Raw genomic sequence first — 20607 nt, forward strand, 5'->3', positions numbered from 1 at the left:
CCATTCCATTGTTTTTTTATTGCTCTTAAACGAGCAAAACCAAATTTTTTTTTATTTAAAGAGATATTCAGTCTTTATTTCCTCCCATATAATTTGTAATCAAGTAAGGCAAAGATAAGTCCCACTATCGTTGGGGACAGCAGCAATATACAGACATCAGAAATGGCCCTGGATCATTGGTAACATTCTCTCATGGTCACATAAGAAGGAATACGGTCTAATGAATCAAATTTGCAATGTCAACACATTTTTCTAATTTATTTGATTAGTTTATCCAGAAAAACTTTATAAATACATCATTTAAGAGGGCAGTAAATTATTTTCCTTCTCTGAAAAAATAATGCTTTTCTCCCCTACCTTTTAAAACTTTTTAGTATGCTTTTGCAAAAAAGAGATGCAAGAATGGAATGACAGTTTGGTTTGCAGAATGTCCATGTACGGGTTGCATTTATAAGAACCTGGTAATCTACCTATAATTTGCTTCTACAAATAGAGCTCTTTGCAATAATATTTAAACAAATAGACTTAATTTAAACACCTCCCTTATTCACTCTACTTGTAGAGCAAAGAGGTACTTATTTTTCAAGTATTATATTGTAAAAGGTATTTTTTATTTTGCCAATTTTACATATTAGCTTTTAAGACCAAAATATCTATGTGAAAAAATCATGTCTAGTCAGCCCATTTCTTTGATAGCCAAATGCTCATCTTTTAAAGAATGCAGAAAAATATTGATTTGCTAAGAAGGAGCACACTGGAAAAGAGTCATTTAAAGTACTGAAGAATAAGGAACATTTCTTTTTCTATTGGCGAAAATTATTGGGAAAGCTATCCAGTCTGTTGTCTTTAGCTGGTTTTAATAAAGTCTTTTCAAAATCATGTTCAAAAAATCTTTAGAAAACTGGAGGGGGGATGCTCCTTTATAGCATAGAGGGATTTCCATTATTCGTAGAAATTCTTATTAAATTTCAGCTTTGGTTCTTCAGAAGAAATGCTCATACAACTTCTATATTAGGGGACAGAAAAAAGAACAGATTAACATGATACTTATCGAATATCGTATTGTAATATCTTTACATTTGTAAGTTCAGCCATGCTTTCACATACATTGTCTCACCTAAGTGTAGGCAATTAATCAGGATTCACAGTCTTCTACATTCAAGTGAATTCTACCAATAACAGGAAAATACATCTTTCTTACTGCAACTTAGGATACACTGTTTACTTTCATCAATAGCATTTTTCTCTTTATGGTTAGGGAAAACCTATATTCTTTGCCTTGTACCTGCAACACCCAATGCTTAGGGCTCCAGAAATATATCAAGGTTAAATAAGTGTTTGTTGATACACAGTCATGACCCCCAAAGAACCCTGATACCACTCAAGGTCATAGGTACGGAGGGCTGTGCTTCCAGAGAAGATGTGAAAGGATGACAGTGACAACACAATGACAGATGGTTCCAATCTCTGCCACGTTGGGGCCAAGGCACCCTAAGGCCTGGCAAAAGAAGTAGAAAGCCATTATGGAAGTCCCTTGTCTCTTGGAATCTGTGACATGACAAAGCAGGAAGCTATACCAGGGGTGTTTCCATCAACATAAAAGTCATCAGATTGTTTCTAAAGGCTTAAGAATCAGGATGTCAGACAAGAAAGAGATGTTATGGCTTCCTTCTATAGCCTAGAAAAAATGGAGTTCACTAAAGTTACTCTCCCAAGGTCAAGAAGTTAGAGGAGAAAAAAAAAGACTAGCTTCATTTGGATGGATGCCTCAACATCCAGTTAAGTGGAAAACATCTGTTACAGTTCACGGGTGGGATGTAAACTGCAAAACAATTTGGCCACAAATGATTCTATACTGACTCCATGTTCGGCCCCCTGACTGAAGCCAGCTCTATTCCTAACAGGATAAAGAGATGGCCAATACAGGACAGTCATCAGCTGGCAAAGGAAGCCCACAGAATTCACAGGGGCTTGAAAAGGAGATGGGGCTGGTGACCACCTTTCTTCTTAATTCTAGGATGGGACTGTACTATGACATGAGCACTGAGTTTACAATATTTGATGTTCCTCTTTATTTCTCTGCGTCCTGTAAAATGATTATCTTTTTTGTACAAAGACTTCAGGTGAAATGCTGTTCCCATGGACAGAATAATGTGATGATGGAAGATTTTTGGGCTCAGTATGATACTAGTTTGGAGAACTGGTGATGTTTTTTCAGTTGTAACTGTCCATGATATGACATCACCCTTGAATAGAAAAATCACCCAGGCTGTTAAGCCCAAAACAGGAGAAAAATGTTGAGAGAATATGATGGCATTCTTCAAAAAATCTCAAGAGCTGAGAAACGGGGAGGAAAAAACACCAAAATCTTTCCCCCCAAGGGGAAGAACTCAGCTCAATGGTATTACGTGGGGCAGCCGTGTCTCAACATGAAGCACGTGCGGACAGTGAGAGTTGCTGGGCAATGCGAGTACTGCTCTAGAAGTTTTCCAGTCCAACCCGAAATGCAATTTCTATTTTCCAAACACCATCTTTCCCACTGGGGCTTATTTGATCCCTTGGAGTCCCCTGCAGACACAGTGCACAAGGGAGCAGTTGGTTTGCGCTCTGAGGCCGTGTATTTCTGATGATTACAGGAGGAAGTTGGAAGCAAGCTTACCTGCTGTCTGCTGTGTTTGAACACCATCTACCTGAGGCAGGGGGCCAAGGGCCCCATCAGCATCAAAGGCCAAAATTGGATTCAAAGGAATTTCGGGGTTCTCATTGGTGACATCTAATCTGGATGGTTTAGATCCAATGGGTAAGTTGATAATTTCTTCAAACTTTTCATTCTGAATAGACACTCCATTTTCATTTGGTTGTTCATCCAAATTAAGAGTGCTGAAGAATTTTCAAAATCAAAATTAAAATGAGTTAGTGTTAGAACTGGAAAACGTAGTCTTAGAACAACCAAAACTGTTTTATGACAATGAATTTTACAACTTCATGATCAAATGTCAGGCTGACAAAATCATTACTACCAGAAATGAATGATGAGTTCCAACATATTTGTATGTTAACTTCTTAAGATAACCCATCTTTTCGTTACAAATTTTATCAACGAGAACAATTTATCAATTAGAAGAGACCACCATCACCATTAACAACAGCTTTACAAATCTCACAATTTCTACTGCAGGCATTTTAACACTTAATTGTCTAAGAAATAACAGGACCTTCACTTCAAAGAAGAGGGCCTGATTTGGAGGCGGGGGCTGGGGGGAGGGAGACTTGTACAAGATCACGCAACTACTGAGTGAAAGGACAAACCTCAAGGTCTTCTGATCTTGGATTTTTCTCACTAGATCCTTTCGTATCCTCCTGGGCTGCAGAAATGCTAGCCATTCTTGGGTATCGCCTGCCTCCTAAAACACTTGCAAAATTTCATATGCAAACTATTCAAGACCAACATTCTTATCTTCTCCCTTTCAAATTGTCTCTGACCCCACCTTGATGCTCAATGATTAATTAATGCATGAAACCTTGGACTTTTTTTATTTTTTAAAAAATTATTTTTGGATTTATTTTTGAGGTACATTTAACTGGCCATCAAATGGTCAATTTTCTGTTCTTTCACTCCTTTTATAATCTCCACAAACAAACTGGCAGCTATCTTGGTTATCTACTTCTTAGCATGCTTTCAGTGCGGCAAAGCAACGGGTAGGCATGGAATGATACTAGATTGACTTTGCCGTCTATTTTGTTTGACTGCAGCAGAAAACCTACACATGCACGCTTCATGTGTGTCTCAACTCCTCTGCCAAAAGATGCCCTGTAGACAGAAAAGGTAATTGACAAAATCCAGCATCACCTCTTGACAAAAACATTCAAAAGAACTAGGAATGGAAGAGAATTTCTTCGATATGATAAAGGGCATATATGAAAAATCCAAAGCTAATAGCAAACTCAATGGTGAAAGACTGTAAGCAACTATTCAATTTTATATGGGAAGTTCTTGCCAGAGCAATTAGGCAAGAAAAAGAAATTAAAAGCACCAAATTATAAAGGAAGATGCAAAATGTTTCCTATTCACAGATGATATGACCCTATATGTAGCAACCCTGAAAAATACAATAAAGCTACTAGAGCTAATAATGAATTCAGCAAAATGGCAGGGTACAAAAGCAACACACAAAAATTAAGTGGTGTTTTTATGTACCGGCAATGAACAATCTAAAGAGGAAATCAAGAAAAAATTCCACTTATAATAGCAACTAAGAAAGTAAAATATTTAAGAATAAATTTAACCAAGGATGTAAAGAACTTGTACACAGAAAACTATAAAACGCTGCTGAAAGAAATTAATGAAGCCCCAAATAAATGGAAGGGGATTCTGTGTTCATAGATTAGAAGCCTGAATATTGTTAAGATGTCAATTCTAACCAAAGTGATTTACAGATTCAATGCAATCCCCAAATCATTCTTTGCAGAAATAGAAAAGTTAATTATCAAATTCATAAGGAAAAAAATTCACATGGAGTGTTAAGGGCCCTGAATAGCCAAAACCATCTTTAAAAAGATCAACAACACTTCCTGATTTTAAAACTTATTACAAAGTCTCATCAAAACAGTGTGGTATTGACACAAGTACCAACATATAGGCCAATGAAAGTTGAGAAATAAACCCTCACATCTACTGAATTTTGGATAAGGGTGCCAAGCTCACTTGAGGGAAAGTAGAGTCTCTTCAACAAATGATGCTTGGAAAACTGGACATACACATGTGAAGGAATAAAAGTAGATCTCTATCTCATACCATATACAAAAATTAACTTAAAATGCATCAAGACCTAAATATAAGAAGTAAGACACTAAAACTCCTTGAAGAAAACATAGGGGAACATCTTTAGGATCTTGTATTAGGCAATGGATTTTTAGACTTTATGCCAAAAATACTAGCAACAAAAGAAACACTAGATAAATTTGACTTCATCAAAATTAAACTTTTGTATAACAAGGGACTTTATCAAGAAAATGAAAACCTATAGAATGGGAGAAAAAATATCTGATAAGGATTTCATATCCAGAATATATAATTCCTACAACTCAACAACAAAAAGACAGACGACCCAATTTAAAACTGGCAAAGGCGACTGAACTCAAATGTCAGGAAATAGATAGAAGTGAAGGCAGTTCACTAGTGGGTCTATAAGTAATATTACCATATTGAAGGTGAACATGATTGAAAGGGGTTGTATAGATCCATGTGACCTGCCAATTAACACTACAAATATGAATAAGTTCTTGCATGAACTACTTCAAAGGTATGAATCTTGTACAAAGAGTATATAGGTTTGGGGTGTAAGGGGAAAACTGCTATTGCATGCTATATGTTTAACAGGAAAACATCAACAGTACTATAGCAGCACCAGGAGTAAATAAGTGGGGAGGGGCAAGAGTTAAGGGGAGGTTTAGATTTTCCATCTGGTGAGGGTATGTTTATTGGTTATCTTTCTCTTGGGAGCAATGAAATAATCTAAAATTGAGAGTGTTGATGGACTGCTGACTTTGGACATCATCCACGATGCCTAATGAAAGGAGGTGTTTGAAGGAGGCACTGACTGAGAGGTAGACTGGCGAATGATAGTGTATACATATGATCACATAGTGTGCTGCTATAAAAAGGAATGAAGTTGTGAGGCATGCAACATTGTGAATGAACCTGTGGGACATGTGGTGAGGCAAAATGGCCAGAAACGAAAGAGCAGTTATTGTATGTTCTCATTTAGAAAATATTTATCAGAAAACAGGGGCCTAGATTGTAAGCTCTTACAGCAGTCACATTTGGTCCTGAGAGGTAAGTGTTATTTCTGGACTTCAAGAGGCTGTTTTATACATGCACAACCTGGTATTTAGCATTAAGAACGAAGCCGATCAGATTGGAATTGAGGTAATTCAGAATATAGGGGTAAGGAAGACATTGTCGATATTTTAGAAACTCATCAACTCTTTGAGACCAAATGAAGAAAGGTTTTGTTTCGTCCAGTACCTAAATACTCTGTAGCACATAATCTAACTCAACCTGTCTGGACAGAAGCTTTAAACAATCTAAACACAGCGAGCCTAGAATAAGAATGAGGGCCTTGAATCCTGTATAGCTTAATATAATGTCTGAATACATCCCAGAATATATTAAGCAGATAATCAAAAAGTATTGGTAAAATTCCTTGAAGGACGGGTGAAAAAAATAAAGAACTATTAAACTTTTATTACTGGGGAAACTCCTGATACTGTGTCAGACACTGGAGACACCCAAATCAATAGGCCAAGCCCTTGATCTTGACGCTTGCTCTTGTAAAGCTTCTGTATGTAGCAGAGAAGCTTAGCTACCTATAGATATGCCTAAGAGTTACTTCCGAAGGACCTCCTGTTGCTCAGATGTGGCCTCTCTTTCAGCCCAACTCTGCAAGTAAAATCATTGCCCTCCCTGCTTCATGGGACATAATATACAGGGGTGAAAGTTCACAGCAACTTGGGAGATGACTCCCAGGGATGAGACTGGCTCTGGCACCGTGGGATCAACAATGCTATCCTGACCAAAAGGGGGAAAAGAAACGTAACAAAAAAAGGTATCAGTGGTTGAGAGAGTTCCAATAGAGTTGAGAGGCTACTCTGGAGGTCATTCTTACACAGACTTCAGTTTGACATTGCTACCTACCATAAACTGTCAACCCCCAACCAAAACCATTCTAGCCAATCCTACTGAACACCAGAACACCTAGGGTGCTGTATAAGATTCTACAAAGGTTTCATGCACTAGGGTAACAGAAACCTACAAACTCCAGATGGGTTCCTGGATTAGATAAGTCCTAAAATGCAGAGGGGCCAGCCTCTCCAGAACATCAACAAGTTCTTTCCCCCTATCCCATATTATTGATAGCCCCTTCCAACATGAAAAAGTTAGATTGGGCATAGCCCAAATACCTCTAAAGAATGGGAGAAAGATCAAAGGTGATGGTGGAGTTATACAGAGAAGGTAGGGTTGAACAAACAAGTATGATTACTGAGTTATTATATTGATATTTCTTTTAGTCTCCAGTATCTTAGAGCAGCTAGAAGTAAAAACCTAAAATGGTGGAATTATAACCCATACCAAACTCTGAAATCTATTCTACAACTAATTGTTGTGATGTGCTTTGAAATTTATTGCTTTTTTGTATATATGTTATTTTTCACAAAAAAAAACAAAAAAACTTCTTCTAGCCTCCAGTGTTTTGGAGCAGCTAGAAGGAGAAATCTGAAATAGTGGAATGGTAACCTCTAACAAATTCTGAAATCTCTTCTGTATCTAGTTGAAATGCACTTTGAAAATCATTGCTTTTTCTTTCTTTTCTTTGTGTATATGCTATATTTAACAAAAAAAATGGCAAAGGACTTGAATAGACATTTTTCCAAAGAATATATGCAAATAGCCAATAAGCATATGAAAAGATGCTCAACATCATTGGCCTTTAGGGAAATGCAAATCAAAACCACAATGAGATACCACTTTATACCCATTAGAATGGCTATTAAGAAAAAAAAAAGAAAAATAAGTGTTGGTGAGAATATGGAGAAACAGGAAGCCTTGTGCATTGTTGGCAGGAATGTAAAATGGTACAGCTGCAGTGGGAAACAGTTGGGCAGTTCCTCAGAAAGTTAAGCATAGAACTACCATATGGCCAGGTGATCCCAATTCTAGATACATACCAAAATAACTGAAAGCAGGAACTCAAACATATATTTGTTCATGCAACACTACTCACAATAGCCTAAAGGTTGAAGCAACTCAAGTGTCCATCAATGGATGGATGGATTAAAAAAAATGGTATAGACATAAAATCAAATAATAATCAGATGTTAAAAAGAGTTCTGATGCAAGCTACCACATGGCTGAACCTTGAAGATGCCATGTTGAATGAAATAAGCCAGATACAAAAGGACAACTTCTTGTATGATCTCAATTATGAAATGAATAGAATATGCAAATTCATTGTCAGAAATTAGAATACAGGTTACCAGCGTCCAGAGTGGGGGAGAGTTAGTAAGGAGGGAATGGGAAGTTAATGCTCAATTGATAAGAGTTTCTATTTAGGATGATTGAGAAGTTTGGGTAATGGGTGGTGGTGGTGGTAGTACAACATTGCAAATATAAGTGATAGCACTGAATTTTATACCTGAAAGCCGTTAAAATGGGAAGTTTTAAGCTGTTGGATATGTTACAACAATAAAAATTAAGAAAAAATAAAATTCCAACCCCCAAACCACAGATCTGTACAACACAAAGAGTGAACCCTAACATCAAATATGGACTCTAGTTAATAAATTATGGTAATATTGGTTCACCGGCTGTAACAAATGTACCACACTAATGCAAAATGTTAGTAACAGGGCAAAATGCATGAGGGGGATATGGGAACTCAGTATTTTCCACATATTTCTGTGAAAAATAAAAAGTGACCCTGTTTGACAAACTTCTCGAGTTAAAATTTCCAAACGGACAATGAAAGACACTACAAATAGGAAGCAAAACTTGTGAGGGTTTTAGAGTCTCATTCCTAGTGACAAAAGGGTGTGCAGAGCCGGAGGGCCGGCCGAGTGGGTGGCGCCGGGGGAGGCCAGGAGATCGTCCCGGTACCGGCACCACCAGTGCTGACCCTGAGCAGGTCAGTTTGCCTTTGGGTGTCTCCTTCCCAAACAGAAAATAAACTTGAAGTAAATCCAAGCTCCTCCCACTGCTTTTTTCTGAAAACCTTTCATTTTTTTTGGTCCTACTGAGGAAAGGGTTTACTTTCCCTGCGCAGTGAGAAGTAAGGCCTCGGGTACGCCTCCTAAGGCAGCTCTGATTAGAATTTTTTGGTACACTTTTTGTCGATTATTAAATCTTTTCTTCAAGGAAAAAATTAAAGTTGATGCCCGTCCTAAGCGTCTCACAAAGCACTGGAGGGTACGCGGAAAGCGTCACTTGTAGGAACGCTCTGAGAAGAACAGCACACATCCTGGGGGCGCGGGGGCCCCTCCACTCGTCCCTGCGGGGAGACGGGCCTGGCTTCACCAAGGTGCGCGTGGGCACGGCCCCGTGCACACACATGCTCACACACGCCCGCCACACCCATCCTCCCGCCCTTTCCCAAATGCACGGGCCTGCTGTAACCAGGGAGACGGCTCTGAGTCCCAATCCAGAGACTTTAAGGAGGAATGCTGGCATCAGGTAGGGAGCAGGATGCCGTCTCAGCCCTCTTCCTTGCTCTCCTCAGGGTGCCAGCTGCCGCCCCCCCCCCTCCCCTTTATTACTTGTTAGCAGCTGGAGGAGGAATTGCAGCACGTGCTCTGGACCAACCCAGGGGAAACAACAAAACTGAGCCGGGCCGGCCTCGGGGTGTGGCCGGCAGGAGCTTTTGAGTCCTGCTTTGGGCTCGTCCAGGGGCTGAGAGCCGGGCGCGCGGCTGCGGAGGGCGCCCACTCGCTCGCTTAGCCCGGGGCGCACGTGGGGGCTGGCTCGGGGATGCGGGGGGAATCGGAGCGTCCACGCAGCTCATCCCAGCCAGGCCCTTATTTTCCCCCGAGGGTTATCATCACATTCTAACAAGTGACTTAAATTAAGTGACACATCGCTTTCTGTTTAAATGACTGGGGTTTGGGAATGTTACTTTTAGCTTTGACAAGACAAACATAAACTCGTAAGATTTGGAGGAAAAAGACTAAATGAAACACCAAAGTAATTACAAATCCCTTTTCTAGTAGAAGAAGACCATTCTCTTGTTCCCCGAGGGCTATGAACAAGGATAACATGCTTTCTGGGGTTATCAGGAGAATTAGGGGAGTGAGATAAAAGCCTGTACGAAAGGACTGTATCACGATAACATGGGAAGTTTAAAGCAGTTCTCCCCTTCCCCATTAGGATGTCCCCGTACACGCGTGTACTCATATACGTTTCCCATCGTAAACAAGCTTCCCACCTGAATAAATACACAGTCCCCTCTGTTCTAAGGGAGCTGCCCCCTAAAAAGACTCTCTTAAGAACCAAACCTGGCTTCTGGAGTAAGAATGGACTCGCTGAGGTTCATATAATTGTTTTTTCCTTAGAAAGCCGGCTGGGATTTTGAGGGCTCGCACGCTCTTCAGCTGTGCCCACAGCGCAGCCGGCAGGTGGAGGTGAGACGCGGAAGGGGAATGTCTTCTTTCCACCTCTAAAGGATCCCACAAGTGCAGGCAGGGAGCCAGTGAAACCACGGAGGGCCTCGGGACCAGAAGTAGGATTTGGGGTGTTCCTGGTTGAGGCTTTCGCTGAGAACAGGGGTCTTGGGGGTCGCTGCTAGGAAAGTCAGCGTTAGGAGGGCACAGGCCTGGGCACCGCTGGCGGTTCCCCGGCACAACTATGGGGGCAGAAGGGGACGCGAGGGTCACCCAGAGCACAGAACGCATCTGCTTTTCCCGGAGAGACCAGACCAGTGTTAGGTGCCCAAGGTGGGAAAAATGAAACTGCTGTTGGTCTGACTGAACCGAGGATATTCATTCCTAGAAGTGGAGTTTTCCAGCGAAAACAATCCCTGCCCCGGTGCCTGCAGCATTCCCTGGGGGATTTTCCAAGCGTGTTCTGGCCACTTTGCTGTCTCCGGAAGGAGGTGTCTATTCACGGGGGAAGCTGGTGGGAGCTGCTCTCGGCTGGGGGCAGAGTAGGATATTGAATAGGGTTGTAGACGATTAAGAGGAGCTGGAAAGCATCACTAAACAGGAGGCACTGAGGGAAAAACAATGACTTTGGTGAGTGATCTCAAGGTTGATGATGTGGAGTAAACAAGGTCTTTAACAGGACTGTGGATGTAAAACTGTGAAAAATGTGAGGCCCACTGCATCAGAAGGCCTGTTTATTTGTCGTAGGGAACGGTCGTAGGGACGCGTACTGAAAGTAGGTATTCACAAATCCTTCTCTACCTGGAAGCATGCAAGTGCCGAGAGCTCCAGGGATCCGTGCTAAGATTAATTTATAGTAATCAGAAGGCATGCCAGACGGACAATTTAAGTCTGCCGGGAAATGCAAGCCCTAAGATGCAAGCCTTGAGGACTGTGGGGAAAACTGTTTAAGGAGGGGCTATAGGCAACGTGAAACAGAGGGTCTGGAAACTGTCCTTAAAAAACTAAGAGCTCGGACGGTGTGCTGGTGGCTCAGTGGCAGAGTTCTCGCCTGCCATGCCGGAGACCCGGGTTCGATTCCCAGTACCTGCCCATGTAAAAGAAAGAAACAAACAAAAAACAACCAAGAGCTCTCTGTCAGAAGAAAGGCAGGAGGTTATGGAATTGCTGTGGACTCTTTCCTGGTGCCACTGACTCCTTATGTTCAGATGGTAAAAAAAAAAAAAAAAAAAAAAAAAGGCTGATAAATTGCTGCGTATGAGATTTTGGGATATAAAAACAACACAAAAGCATTTTATACACCAGCGCTCTGCTGCTACACCCAGCCCTGTTTCTCTTCGGACACTGCACTTTTAGAAGGAGAAAGATAACATCTAGCATTTATAAGGTATGAAGATGAACTTGTTCTCAGAGCTTCTCTGCAGACACCAGTTTGTTGGACCCCCTGATATCTTGTGGGGTAGGTATTATTTTCATATTCGGATGAGGCAACCAAGGCTGAAGTCATTGATTTTCTCAGAGGTAAAGCTGGAGTATTAGTCTAGGATTGCTGGTTCTACGGCTCCTTTTCTCCCACCCTGCACTCATGCTGAAGAATCTCTGGAGAAATAGGATTAAAATGTCCAAAGAGCAGGAGAGGGTTTATCTTAAAGATCAGGTAAATGTGTCAGTTATGGATTTACTGTCTTTCAGATTCAAATCCAATTTCATTCTGGCTCTGGGAAACTCGATTTTGATCCCTTAGATAATTTCCCTTTGCCACCTGGCACGATCTTAAGCTTTGTCAGCACAAGCTGCTGGAGAGACATTGAAGGAGAAACGGTTTTGCTTCCTGGTTCTGGCGTGCTCACTCAGCAGATTCCTGCAGCATGCACGGGACTTCCTCTTGCAGGAATAAGTACAATAAACTACTTAAAGAAGTGCTTTTATTTTCTTATGGCTACTTTGTGGCCGTAACTCATCAGAACCCAGAGTTGTCATGAACTAAGTTTCAGTTCAAACTTTCCATACCCTTCATAATTTTGTTTCTCTTTCCCCTCTGCTTTTAGCACATAAAGCGAAGACTCCTAATATACTCACGTTATCACCCAGAGTCCCCCAAGAGGTGATGCAGAGTGAAAACATGGATTGTTTCCAGATTGGTATGGATAAATTCAAGGAAGACACATTTAAAAATAATTAAGGGAAGCAGAGTTGCTTTGCTTGAGTCATGCAGTGGGAACAAACTGAGCCTCACATTAATATTCCCGACAGGCCAGTGTTATTTGGAAATAGATTGTTTCTCACACTACATTGCCTACATGAACTTTTTTAAATTGCGTTTCATAAATTTTTTTTTAAGTCAACAGTATAATTTGATCACAACGTGGGGAGTTTTGCCACATGATTTTAGGGCTCAGTTTTGAATCTGTATTTCAGACCACACTGACATCAGGTGGCACCAGCTTATCTGACAAGGACTAAGGACAAAGGAACTGGAACTGAATGGCCGAATAATAATGTGCAGTGCCAAGCGCCATCGGGGTACATTGCATGAAAAGGGCTGAGGTTTCAGGAAAAGACCCTGGGTGAACTGAACCAGTAGGGAATCATGGGATCATAACCACCCCTAATGAAAAGGGGTCCATCCATGCCAGGTGTATATCAAATACTTAATTTCAGAAAAATATCATTCTCGCAAAAAATGACTTTTAATTTGAATGTTCGTAGTCGATCAGTTTTACTTATACTTAAATTTTGTCATCTGTTGGTTTGGCTTTATAGATGGGTAAGAACTTTGGCCATTTTAAGCCTAATTTTATATTTGTACATCTCTAGGTAAAAGAAATGCAGGTATGATGGGGGAACTGCTAGAAAAAAATTTTTTTCCATTTAAGTGGATTTAATTTGCTACAGTCATCCTAATATTATATCCTGATGTCTGTATTTGCTACTATTCTGATCCTACCTACACTGTAGGGGAAAGGGGAGAAAAGGGGATCACCCTACATTTGGGAGAAAGGGCGATTTATTCCTTGGGTGAAGATGGAAGATATCAGTACTCAACGCTTCTGTGAACCATTTACACTCTTTCACATGTCAAGTATTTGCATGCCTCCTCTGGTGGTCGAAGAAAAATTACAAGGTTTACAAAGGCTGACTTTTAGGACTTGGTAGTTTTTAACTATTTTTTTTTTTTTTTAAGAATTTTCAATTTCCTAATATTTATTCTCTAGAAATACATGATCTAATGATGCCTGACAGACAGATGGACTAAAATGCCCCAAAGCATAATTTTCTCTTATAAACACAGGATTTGAATAATATAGGAAGGTATAGACACTAGTTACAGGGCTACACTTTTTTTGGGGGGGGGGGCTACACTTTTTTAAAATTACAGCTTACTTATTTTTCTTTGTGCAAGGGAGGCTAAAAGAGAATAGGATTTCAGTATTACTGATATCCTTTTACATAGTAAAATTATGCTTCAGGTTCCTAAATAATGATTTCACCACTGTGAAAAATCAGTTAATGAATAAATTAATTTTATTGATCAGATAGTATTCATCAGTGGATTAATAAGCTGTAGTGTATGTTGCCTGGTTTGCTCTCATAATAATGGGGTCCTGTAGGGCTTATTATTCTTTCCTAAAAACCTCTGAAATCAGTGAATTGCATATTGCAAATCACAGCAATCGGGAAGGAATTTATTTGGAAAATCAAGCCATAACTAAAACAATTTAATATATATATGTATGCACACACACACACAACTTAATATATATATATAACATAATAACAATTATGACAAGAGGCTTATTCAACATAATTAATAAGTGAGTAAAATCTCTCTCAGGAAAATTATTCTTTTGGTCTTATAGTAGGCCGAAGAATAAAAATGAAAAGAAAATCCGCTGTCCCACAAAGGTATCAATAGTTGGATGATTTCTTTGAATTACTGTCAATTACATTATAAAATGTTAAGGAGCAGGTGTTTCTGCAGTAAGAAAAAAAATAATTTGAGGACCAATCAATTCTCTAATGATAGCAGACTCTATTAGCATTATAGACAGGGAAACTCATAAAATAATTAAGTAAGCTTCAAATTAAAAAAGTCGCAACTAAAGTTTTTGAGCATGATTAAAAATACTTCCAGATGTTCCCCATGACTCAGTTTTTAATCACAGGCTATGACTCTCTTTATTTTTCATGCTTGAAAAGGCTCTTCTGATGCTGTTGATATAAAGCAAGTGAGGAATAAGGCAATCTTTCTTCAACCCCCATTCCTTTCTTGACTGTTGTTAGCATCTGATTCTCTAGGAAGAAGCCCTGCTTCCAATAATAGTCCATAAGAAATATTGGCATCTAAATAACTTTTATTATGGGACACACCTGTGACTCGCTGTATGAATGGCTGACATACAGCTGGGTACATATCACACATATCAGTAAAGAGTGTGGATATGGCATGTCGGGGTAAACATTTACAGAGGAAACTGACAAATTATTCCCCGTCACTTTCTTTAATAATCACACTAAAACCTCACCATCATAACCACAAATTCAAGAAAAATGATATTTCCCCCCCTTTCTCAGAGTTTAGAATTACTAGCTCCGCCCCAAATTAATGAACCCCAATAATAAAGACCTTAATGTTAAAGCGTCAGCATTCCTTCAGGCCCAGGACATGCTGGCAGGATCGTGGTGAGCGGTCCGAGGGGGGCTGCTCTGCTTGGATGTGCGTTAGCGAGGAGGCCCCCCTGTTTCACTCACCTCTCCACTGCCACTTTTGATTGGAGTGAGGTAAGCCCGAGCGGGCTGGGCGCGGGTTCTCCCTTTCCTGGAGAGTTTGTCATGCATGGAAGTGCAGAGACCGCTAGACATGGCCAGGGAGAGGGAACAGAGGGTTATCGTGTTGTATGATCAAACCATGCCCCAGGAGTCAGAACTCCTCCATTTATGTTCTGGCTCTGCCACCTGCCAGCTGTGTGACCTTAGACAAGTCACTTAAGTTCTCTGAGCCTCACTTTCCTCAGGGATAATGGTATCTAGTTAAATGGATTAATACATGTAAACTACTTAGAACAGTGCCCAGTATACTGTATGGATAGAAACAAATGTGACCACATTTGCTTGCACTAAATCAACTTTGAATTTAAAGTATACAACGTTCAACCAAAGCACAAATGAAAACAGCAGTAAGTTGACTTGATCAGGTTGACACTGAACATCTATACTTAAGGGTTTAGAGCAAATCACCATGGACTATCTGAAGCTATACAAATGTTTTTTAAAACTCAGTTCAGTTCTTGTTCCATGTAGACTGGTGAGGATTTCCTGGGTGGCAGGCCACAGGGAAGTAGGGCACTTAGCTGTGCCACCTTACCACTCAGCTTCCAGTGTAAGTGTGCGCTAACAACATTGATGACTCACTCTAAAACCTGGACAGGGTTACTTATAGGTTTGAAAACCTTCATGGAGGGCAGAGTTTATGGTTTGAACTTGATGATGACAGAGTAAATGAAATAATTTCAAGGGGTTCTTATTTCACAGCCTGGTACAAATTTAATAAAACTGCCAGAGGCCTCTTCTTTGCTCATTCTCGGGTAAGGTACAAAGAATATTGAAAGCTCTGATAGGGAAACAGTAGGCAGGGGAAAGCGGAAAACAACAAGGAGACTGGCCATGCACACACTACAGAATCGGCTCCTCGAATCACCCTGAGTTGGTACAATTTACATCTTAAATGAGCATTCTGACAACCACTGGGGTTATGCCTCTATTACAACATCCTTGGATACAGCATGCCCAAAACGCGAGGGGGTTAACAGGCAATCACCAAGACTATTCACCAAGCAAATAAAATTAAGACATCTTCCAGACAGCAGGAACACCCCATTTAAAGGAATCAGGCTGTACTGGAAGCTAGAAGAGCTTCGAATAAGACAAACTCAAACCCCAAATACCAATAATCTTTGCATTTGAAAACTTTTCTTTTTAAAGGAAATGTTCTCTCACATAAGTACTATGGATGATCTTTACTTTTTTTAAAAAAAAACAAATAGGAAAAGAAACTGAGGTAGCTCGGATCCCTTCTGGTCCTACTGCAGATGAGGAAAGAGGAAGACTGTGACAAGTGAGCTACTCAGCCACCCATAGGTAGCCAGCACTGGCTCCATCCCTGACCTGCAGGCTCCCCTGGGGAAGGGAAGGGTGGGGTCTCCTCCTTCTTGTTCACACTGGCACATAGAAAGGGTTCCAAAAATGCTTGCTGACTCTAAGATAAAGCACCCTCTACCTCCCAAGGCTGCAGTGAGAATTAAATAAGAAAATGTGCAATAGGTATACCTGACACCAAAAGAGACATTTAGTAGATACTAACTGAATCAGAGTGCTAAAACTAAAGTAAATTTTATTTATTTACTTGTTTTTAGTTTTTTTTCTTTTGCACGGGCAGGCACAGGGAAATGAACCCAGGTCTCTAGCATGGCAGGCAGGAACTCTGTCTGCTGAGCCACCATGGCCCACCCAATTTTATTCTTATTTAAACAAAATTTGGTTTAAAATCATTAAGAAATAAAAAATCTCTGTCCAAAGTCTTCAGCATATTAATAACTTTCCAAGGAAATTTCAACAGATTTTTAATTTTAATGCCATTCTCAAGTCAGAATTAAACTAGGTGAAATAATGCTTAGATCCTGCATTTGAAACTGCCACAAGTACAAGTTTTGTCAAAATTAAGCCATCAAGAGAAATATAAATACATGCTGCTTTAGCAGATAGTACATAGTGAGTTAAATTTAATTTTATAAACTCAAAGGAAACTTTTAATCCTGTGAATATACACATATGTGCATGTTTATATATATATATATTTTTATGTATATTTGCATTCAGATACATACAAATATACATACCTACACAGCTATATACAAGTATATACATACATATAATATATGCACACACAAATATATATATCTCATATAAAATGATTTAAGATATTAAGTGCTCCATTAGAATATAACCAGATGCTGAAGAATCATCTGCCAGGGATGCCAGAAACAGTTTCACATTAGGTGAAAATGTTGGACTAGATGAGATACACCTAAGTCTCTGAGGGCTATAATTTTTTTAAATCAATTAATGAGTATCTTGACCTTTAGAGAGTCACTTCAAAAATCCTGTTTTGATAGATTTAACATTATTGAAATAAATACCTGTTTCTTCAGTCAGGATTTCCTTAGCTACATCTCCATTTCTCTGGTCAACAGTTTTCTGCCAAAAATTTTTAAAAATTTAGAATTTAAGTTACAACCAAAAATAAAGAAAATAAAAAAGTCCGTAAGACTGGTTAGAAAATGGCCATCTCAATACCTTATCTGCAGCTTCTGTCCTCCTGGTTCTTTTCATAATCTCTTCAAGACGCTACAGGAAAGGAAGAATTGGGCAAAAAGATTAGAAACGGAGGGAAAGTCAGCCTGGCACATTCTCTTGGTGAACTATGATTTTAATTTTATCTCCACTGATGTGTCTTAATTGCAGTGATGCAGAATTGCTGGGACCAGCCTAAACAACATGAATTGGAAGGAACTGCTTTGGGACAAGCTGAAACACAGAGGGGGATTTCCCTGGAGGAGATTATCAGGACCAAAGGCTACTTTGGTTTCTCTGGAATGGGTACAATGCGTGTGCACTGGGTTAAAGAGAGTCTCCCCAAGTCCACGCCCACATGGAACATCAGAACGTGACATTCTGCGGCAGCAGATGTAGTCAAGTTAAGATGAGGTCACGCTGGCTTACAGTGGGCCTTAAATTCAAATGACTGGTGTCCTTATGGAGAAGGAGAGGGAAAGCTGGACACAAAGACACAGAGGAAGGCGGCTGTGTGAAGACAGGTAGGGAATGAACTTAGGCTACCACAAGCCAAGGAACACCTGGGACCTCGAGAAGCTGGAAGAGGCAAGGAAGGATTCTCCCCTAGAATCTTGATTTTGGACTTCCAGCCTCCAGGACTACCAGAGAAGAAACTCCTGTGGTTTTAGGCACCCGCTCCGCGTCTGGGGTACTTTGCTAGGGCAGCCACAGGACCGGCACAGAGCTGCTCTCTTGGTCCTTCAGCGGTGCCCCTGCCTCCGCCGCAGAGGAGCTACCTTCTTTCTCTCCAGGCGCTCCTGCTCTTCCTTCTGGAAATGCCGCTCTCGTTCCTGCCGGACCCGCTCCGCTTCTTCCCGGGCACGAGCCTCTTCTTCTTTCTGAAAATGAAAAACTGGCATCTGCTTCCTGCAAATGGGCCGGCTTCACCTGCTGCCCCAGGCTCGCCGGGGCCCCTAGAGGTGGGGGCCCGATGGCAGGCGGGGAGGATGAGGGGGGATGAGGGGTGGGGTGAGAGCACGGAGCACTTTCCTCCTCACCGCCCCTCTGGGCTAGTCCTCCCGCGTGGGGCACAGCTGCACCGAGCTCCTCCGCCCTGGGTCCCTTCTCCCCGGGGCCCAGGAGGCACCTGCTTCTGCACGCGCTCCAGCTCCTCCCGCTCCCGCCGGCCGCGCTCCTCCGCCTGCAGCCGCAGCTGCTCCTCCTTCTCCCCGGCCTGCTCCGCCTCCAGCTGCTGGGATTCCTCCTCCTGGCGCATTCTCTCCTCAGCCATCCTTTGAGCCGATTCCTCTTTCTTTTGCCTGGAATCGAGACCCATGGGGAGTTCCCTGAAGGGAGGCCTGAGTTTGTAAACTCAGCGCAGGGACAGCTGGTTGGAAGCGCCTGGCGGAAAATCTCCTTGGGATTCGCGTCACTGCGGGACGCACACCGGGACCGCCTGTCCTTCCGCTCCCTCCCCCAGCCTCGAGGGTACCTGTGGTCAACAGAAGCAAAACGCAGCCACTCATATTTTGAAAAGACAGCTTGCTTTTTTAAAGGATCCCCAAAGTTTAAAGGATCTGCAATCTTTAAAGGCTGAGAAGTGACTTTTTAGTAATGAATCTGAAGCCAAAAACAAAGAGGGAGTCTTTGCGAATGAATAAATAAAGGGCAGAAGGCTCCGAGGCACACGTTCTGCGCTGTCTTCAGAGGACAGGAGCAGCGTCCTGTTGGACCGAGGTCGCGGTGCACGAGATGGCCGGCCAGCACCGCCCCCGGGGGACAGCTATCCGGAGAGCAGAGCCCGGGGCCCTGAGACGCATGTTAGAAAGACAACGAGGAAACACAGAGATTGAAGCTACGTTAAGCAGGAAAGGGAGGCTGCACCGCTGTCCCTTCATGGTGCTTGAGTCTGTAAATACACAACAACTAGAAAGGATCACCCCAAATCTACACACCTATTAAAACTGCTAAGATGAGGGACAATTATTTTTTCTTTAAACCTTTCACCATGTTGCGCCATGTTTCACCACGTTGCATACTGTTGCGCTGTCATTAAAATAAGAAATGGGATCTTAAACCTTTAATCCGTGGGCCCTGCCCACTGTGGCCCCTCCCCATAGGCCTGAGGGTGTCCCTTACCTTTCCAGCTCTTCCCGCTCCCTCCTCTCCCTCTCCTCCTTCTCTCGCTGCTCCCGGGCCAGCCGCCTCTTCTCAGCCAGCAGCCTGGTGGCCTCTTCTGGGTCGGTGGTGCCCGCAGAGGCCCTGGTGGAAGGGCTGCCAGTCACGGTGGATGGCGGGGAAGGGGCTGGGGCTGGGGCGGGGGCTGCGGCTACAGCTGGAGCAGCTGGACAAACAGGGACAAGGAGAAAAGCAGCTGGAAACAGAAGCCGAAGAACACAGCAAAAAGCAGCATGCCCCACACGCGGGGCCAAGGACTCATTATTCTCAATGAAAGGGAACATCTGCTGCTGTGTGTTCTCATGGTTTCACTATGTTCCACAAGTAACCAAGCGATGGGTAACAAAGAGCCACATCCCTGCACATGGTAAGGCCAACGTGCCAATGAAGCCACGCTCTGTCACCAGGACTCGTTTTCAGACCAGTCCCAACCTCTCTCAGCCATGTGCTGGGTGAGCCTGGAGCTGTGTTCTTTGGGAAGTTACACACTGAGTGCAAAGAAGATGAGCTCTCCTGCTTGGCTTTCGTTACATTTGGAAAGTTCCTGCTCTTCAGTAACTGTTCCCAGCACAGGGAAACCCATCTGTCCCCATCCACAGCATCTGGGCCAGGGTCCAGGCACAGACTGGGGAGAAGACACCCAAGGCAGAGGTGCCCTGGTCTACCCAAAGTTGCCTCCAGGCCTAGGGTGGGAGGGCCAAGGGTCTTCCGGGGAGCCTGATGCCAAGATACACGAGGGGAGAAGTTCTGGACCTTATTCAGATTCAGGACAATGAGCTAGAGACTGGAGACAGCAGGGACCCCACAGAGAAATGCATAATTCTGCAGCAGACCCAGGCACCGGGGGAGGGGCTGACCTCTGACACCCAATCATACTAGACTCTCTCCTCAAAGTGACCCTTTCCCTTCTGCTCCCCCAGGTTTTTGTTTGTTTGTTTTTTTTTT

General features: G+C 42.1%; 1 protein-coding gene across 1 annotated transcript in view; it reads right to left on the bottom strand.

Moving 5' to 3' along the window:
- Positions 1-239: 239 nt before the first annotated feature.
- MAP7 (microtubule associated protein 7) overlaps positions 240-20607 on the bottom strand; it is a 197776-nt gene continuing 177408 nt past the window's right edge. Inside the window, exons 11-18 of the mRNA XM_077144112.1 lie at positions 19624-19828; positions 18632-18803; positions 18282-18383; positions 17506-17556; positions 17349-17406; positions 14905-15007; positions 2660-2880; positions 240-1006 (exon numbers count right to left, since the gene is read on the bottom strand). Of these exons, the coding sequence (XP_077000227.1) occupies positions 996-1006; positions 2660-2880; positions 14905-15007; positions 17349-17406; positions 17506-17556; positions 18282-18383; positions 18632-18803; positions 19624-19828 (923 nt within the window). The 3' untranslated portion in view covers positions 240-995. The remainder of the gene's footprint in view (positions 1007-2659; positions 2881-14904; positions 15008-17348; positions 17407-17505; positions 17557-18281; positions 18384-18631; positions 18804-19623; positions 19829-20607) is intronic.

The sequence above is a fragment of the Tamandua tetradactyla genome, chromosome 25, assembly GCF_023851605.1.
Source record: "Tamandua tetradactyla isolate mTamTet1 chromosome 25, mTamTet1.pri, whole genome shotgun sequence".
In the NCBI taxonomy this organism is placed as follows: Eukaryota; Metazoa; Chordata; class Mammalia; order Pilosa; family Myrmecophagidae; genus Tamandua; species Tamandua tetradactyla.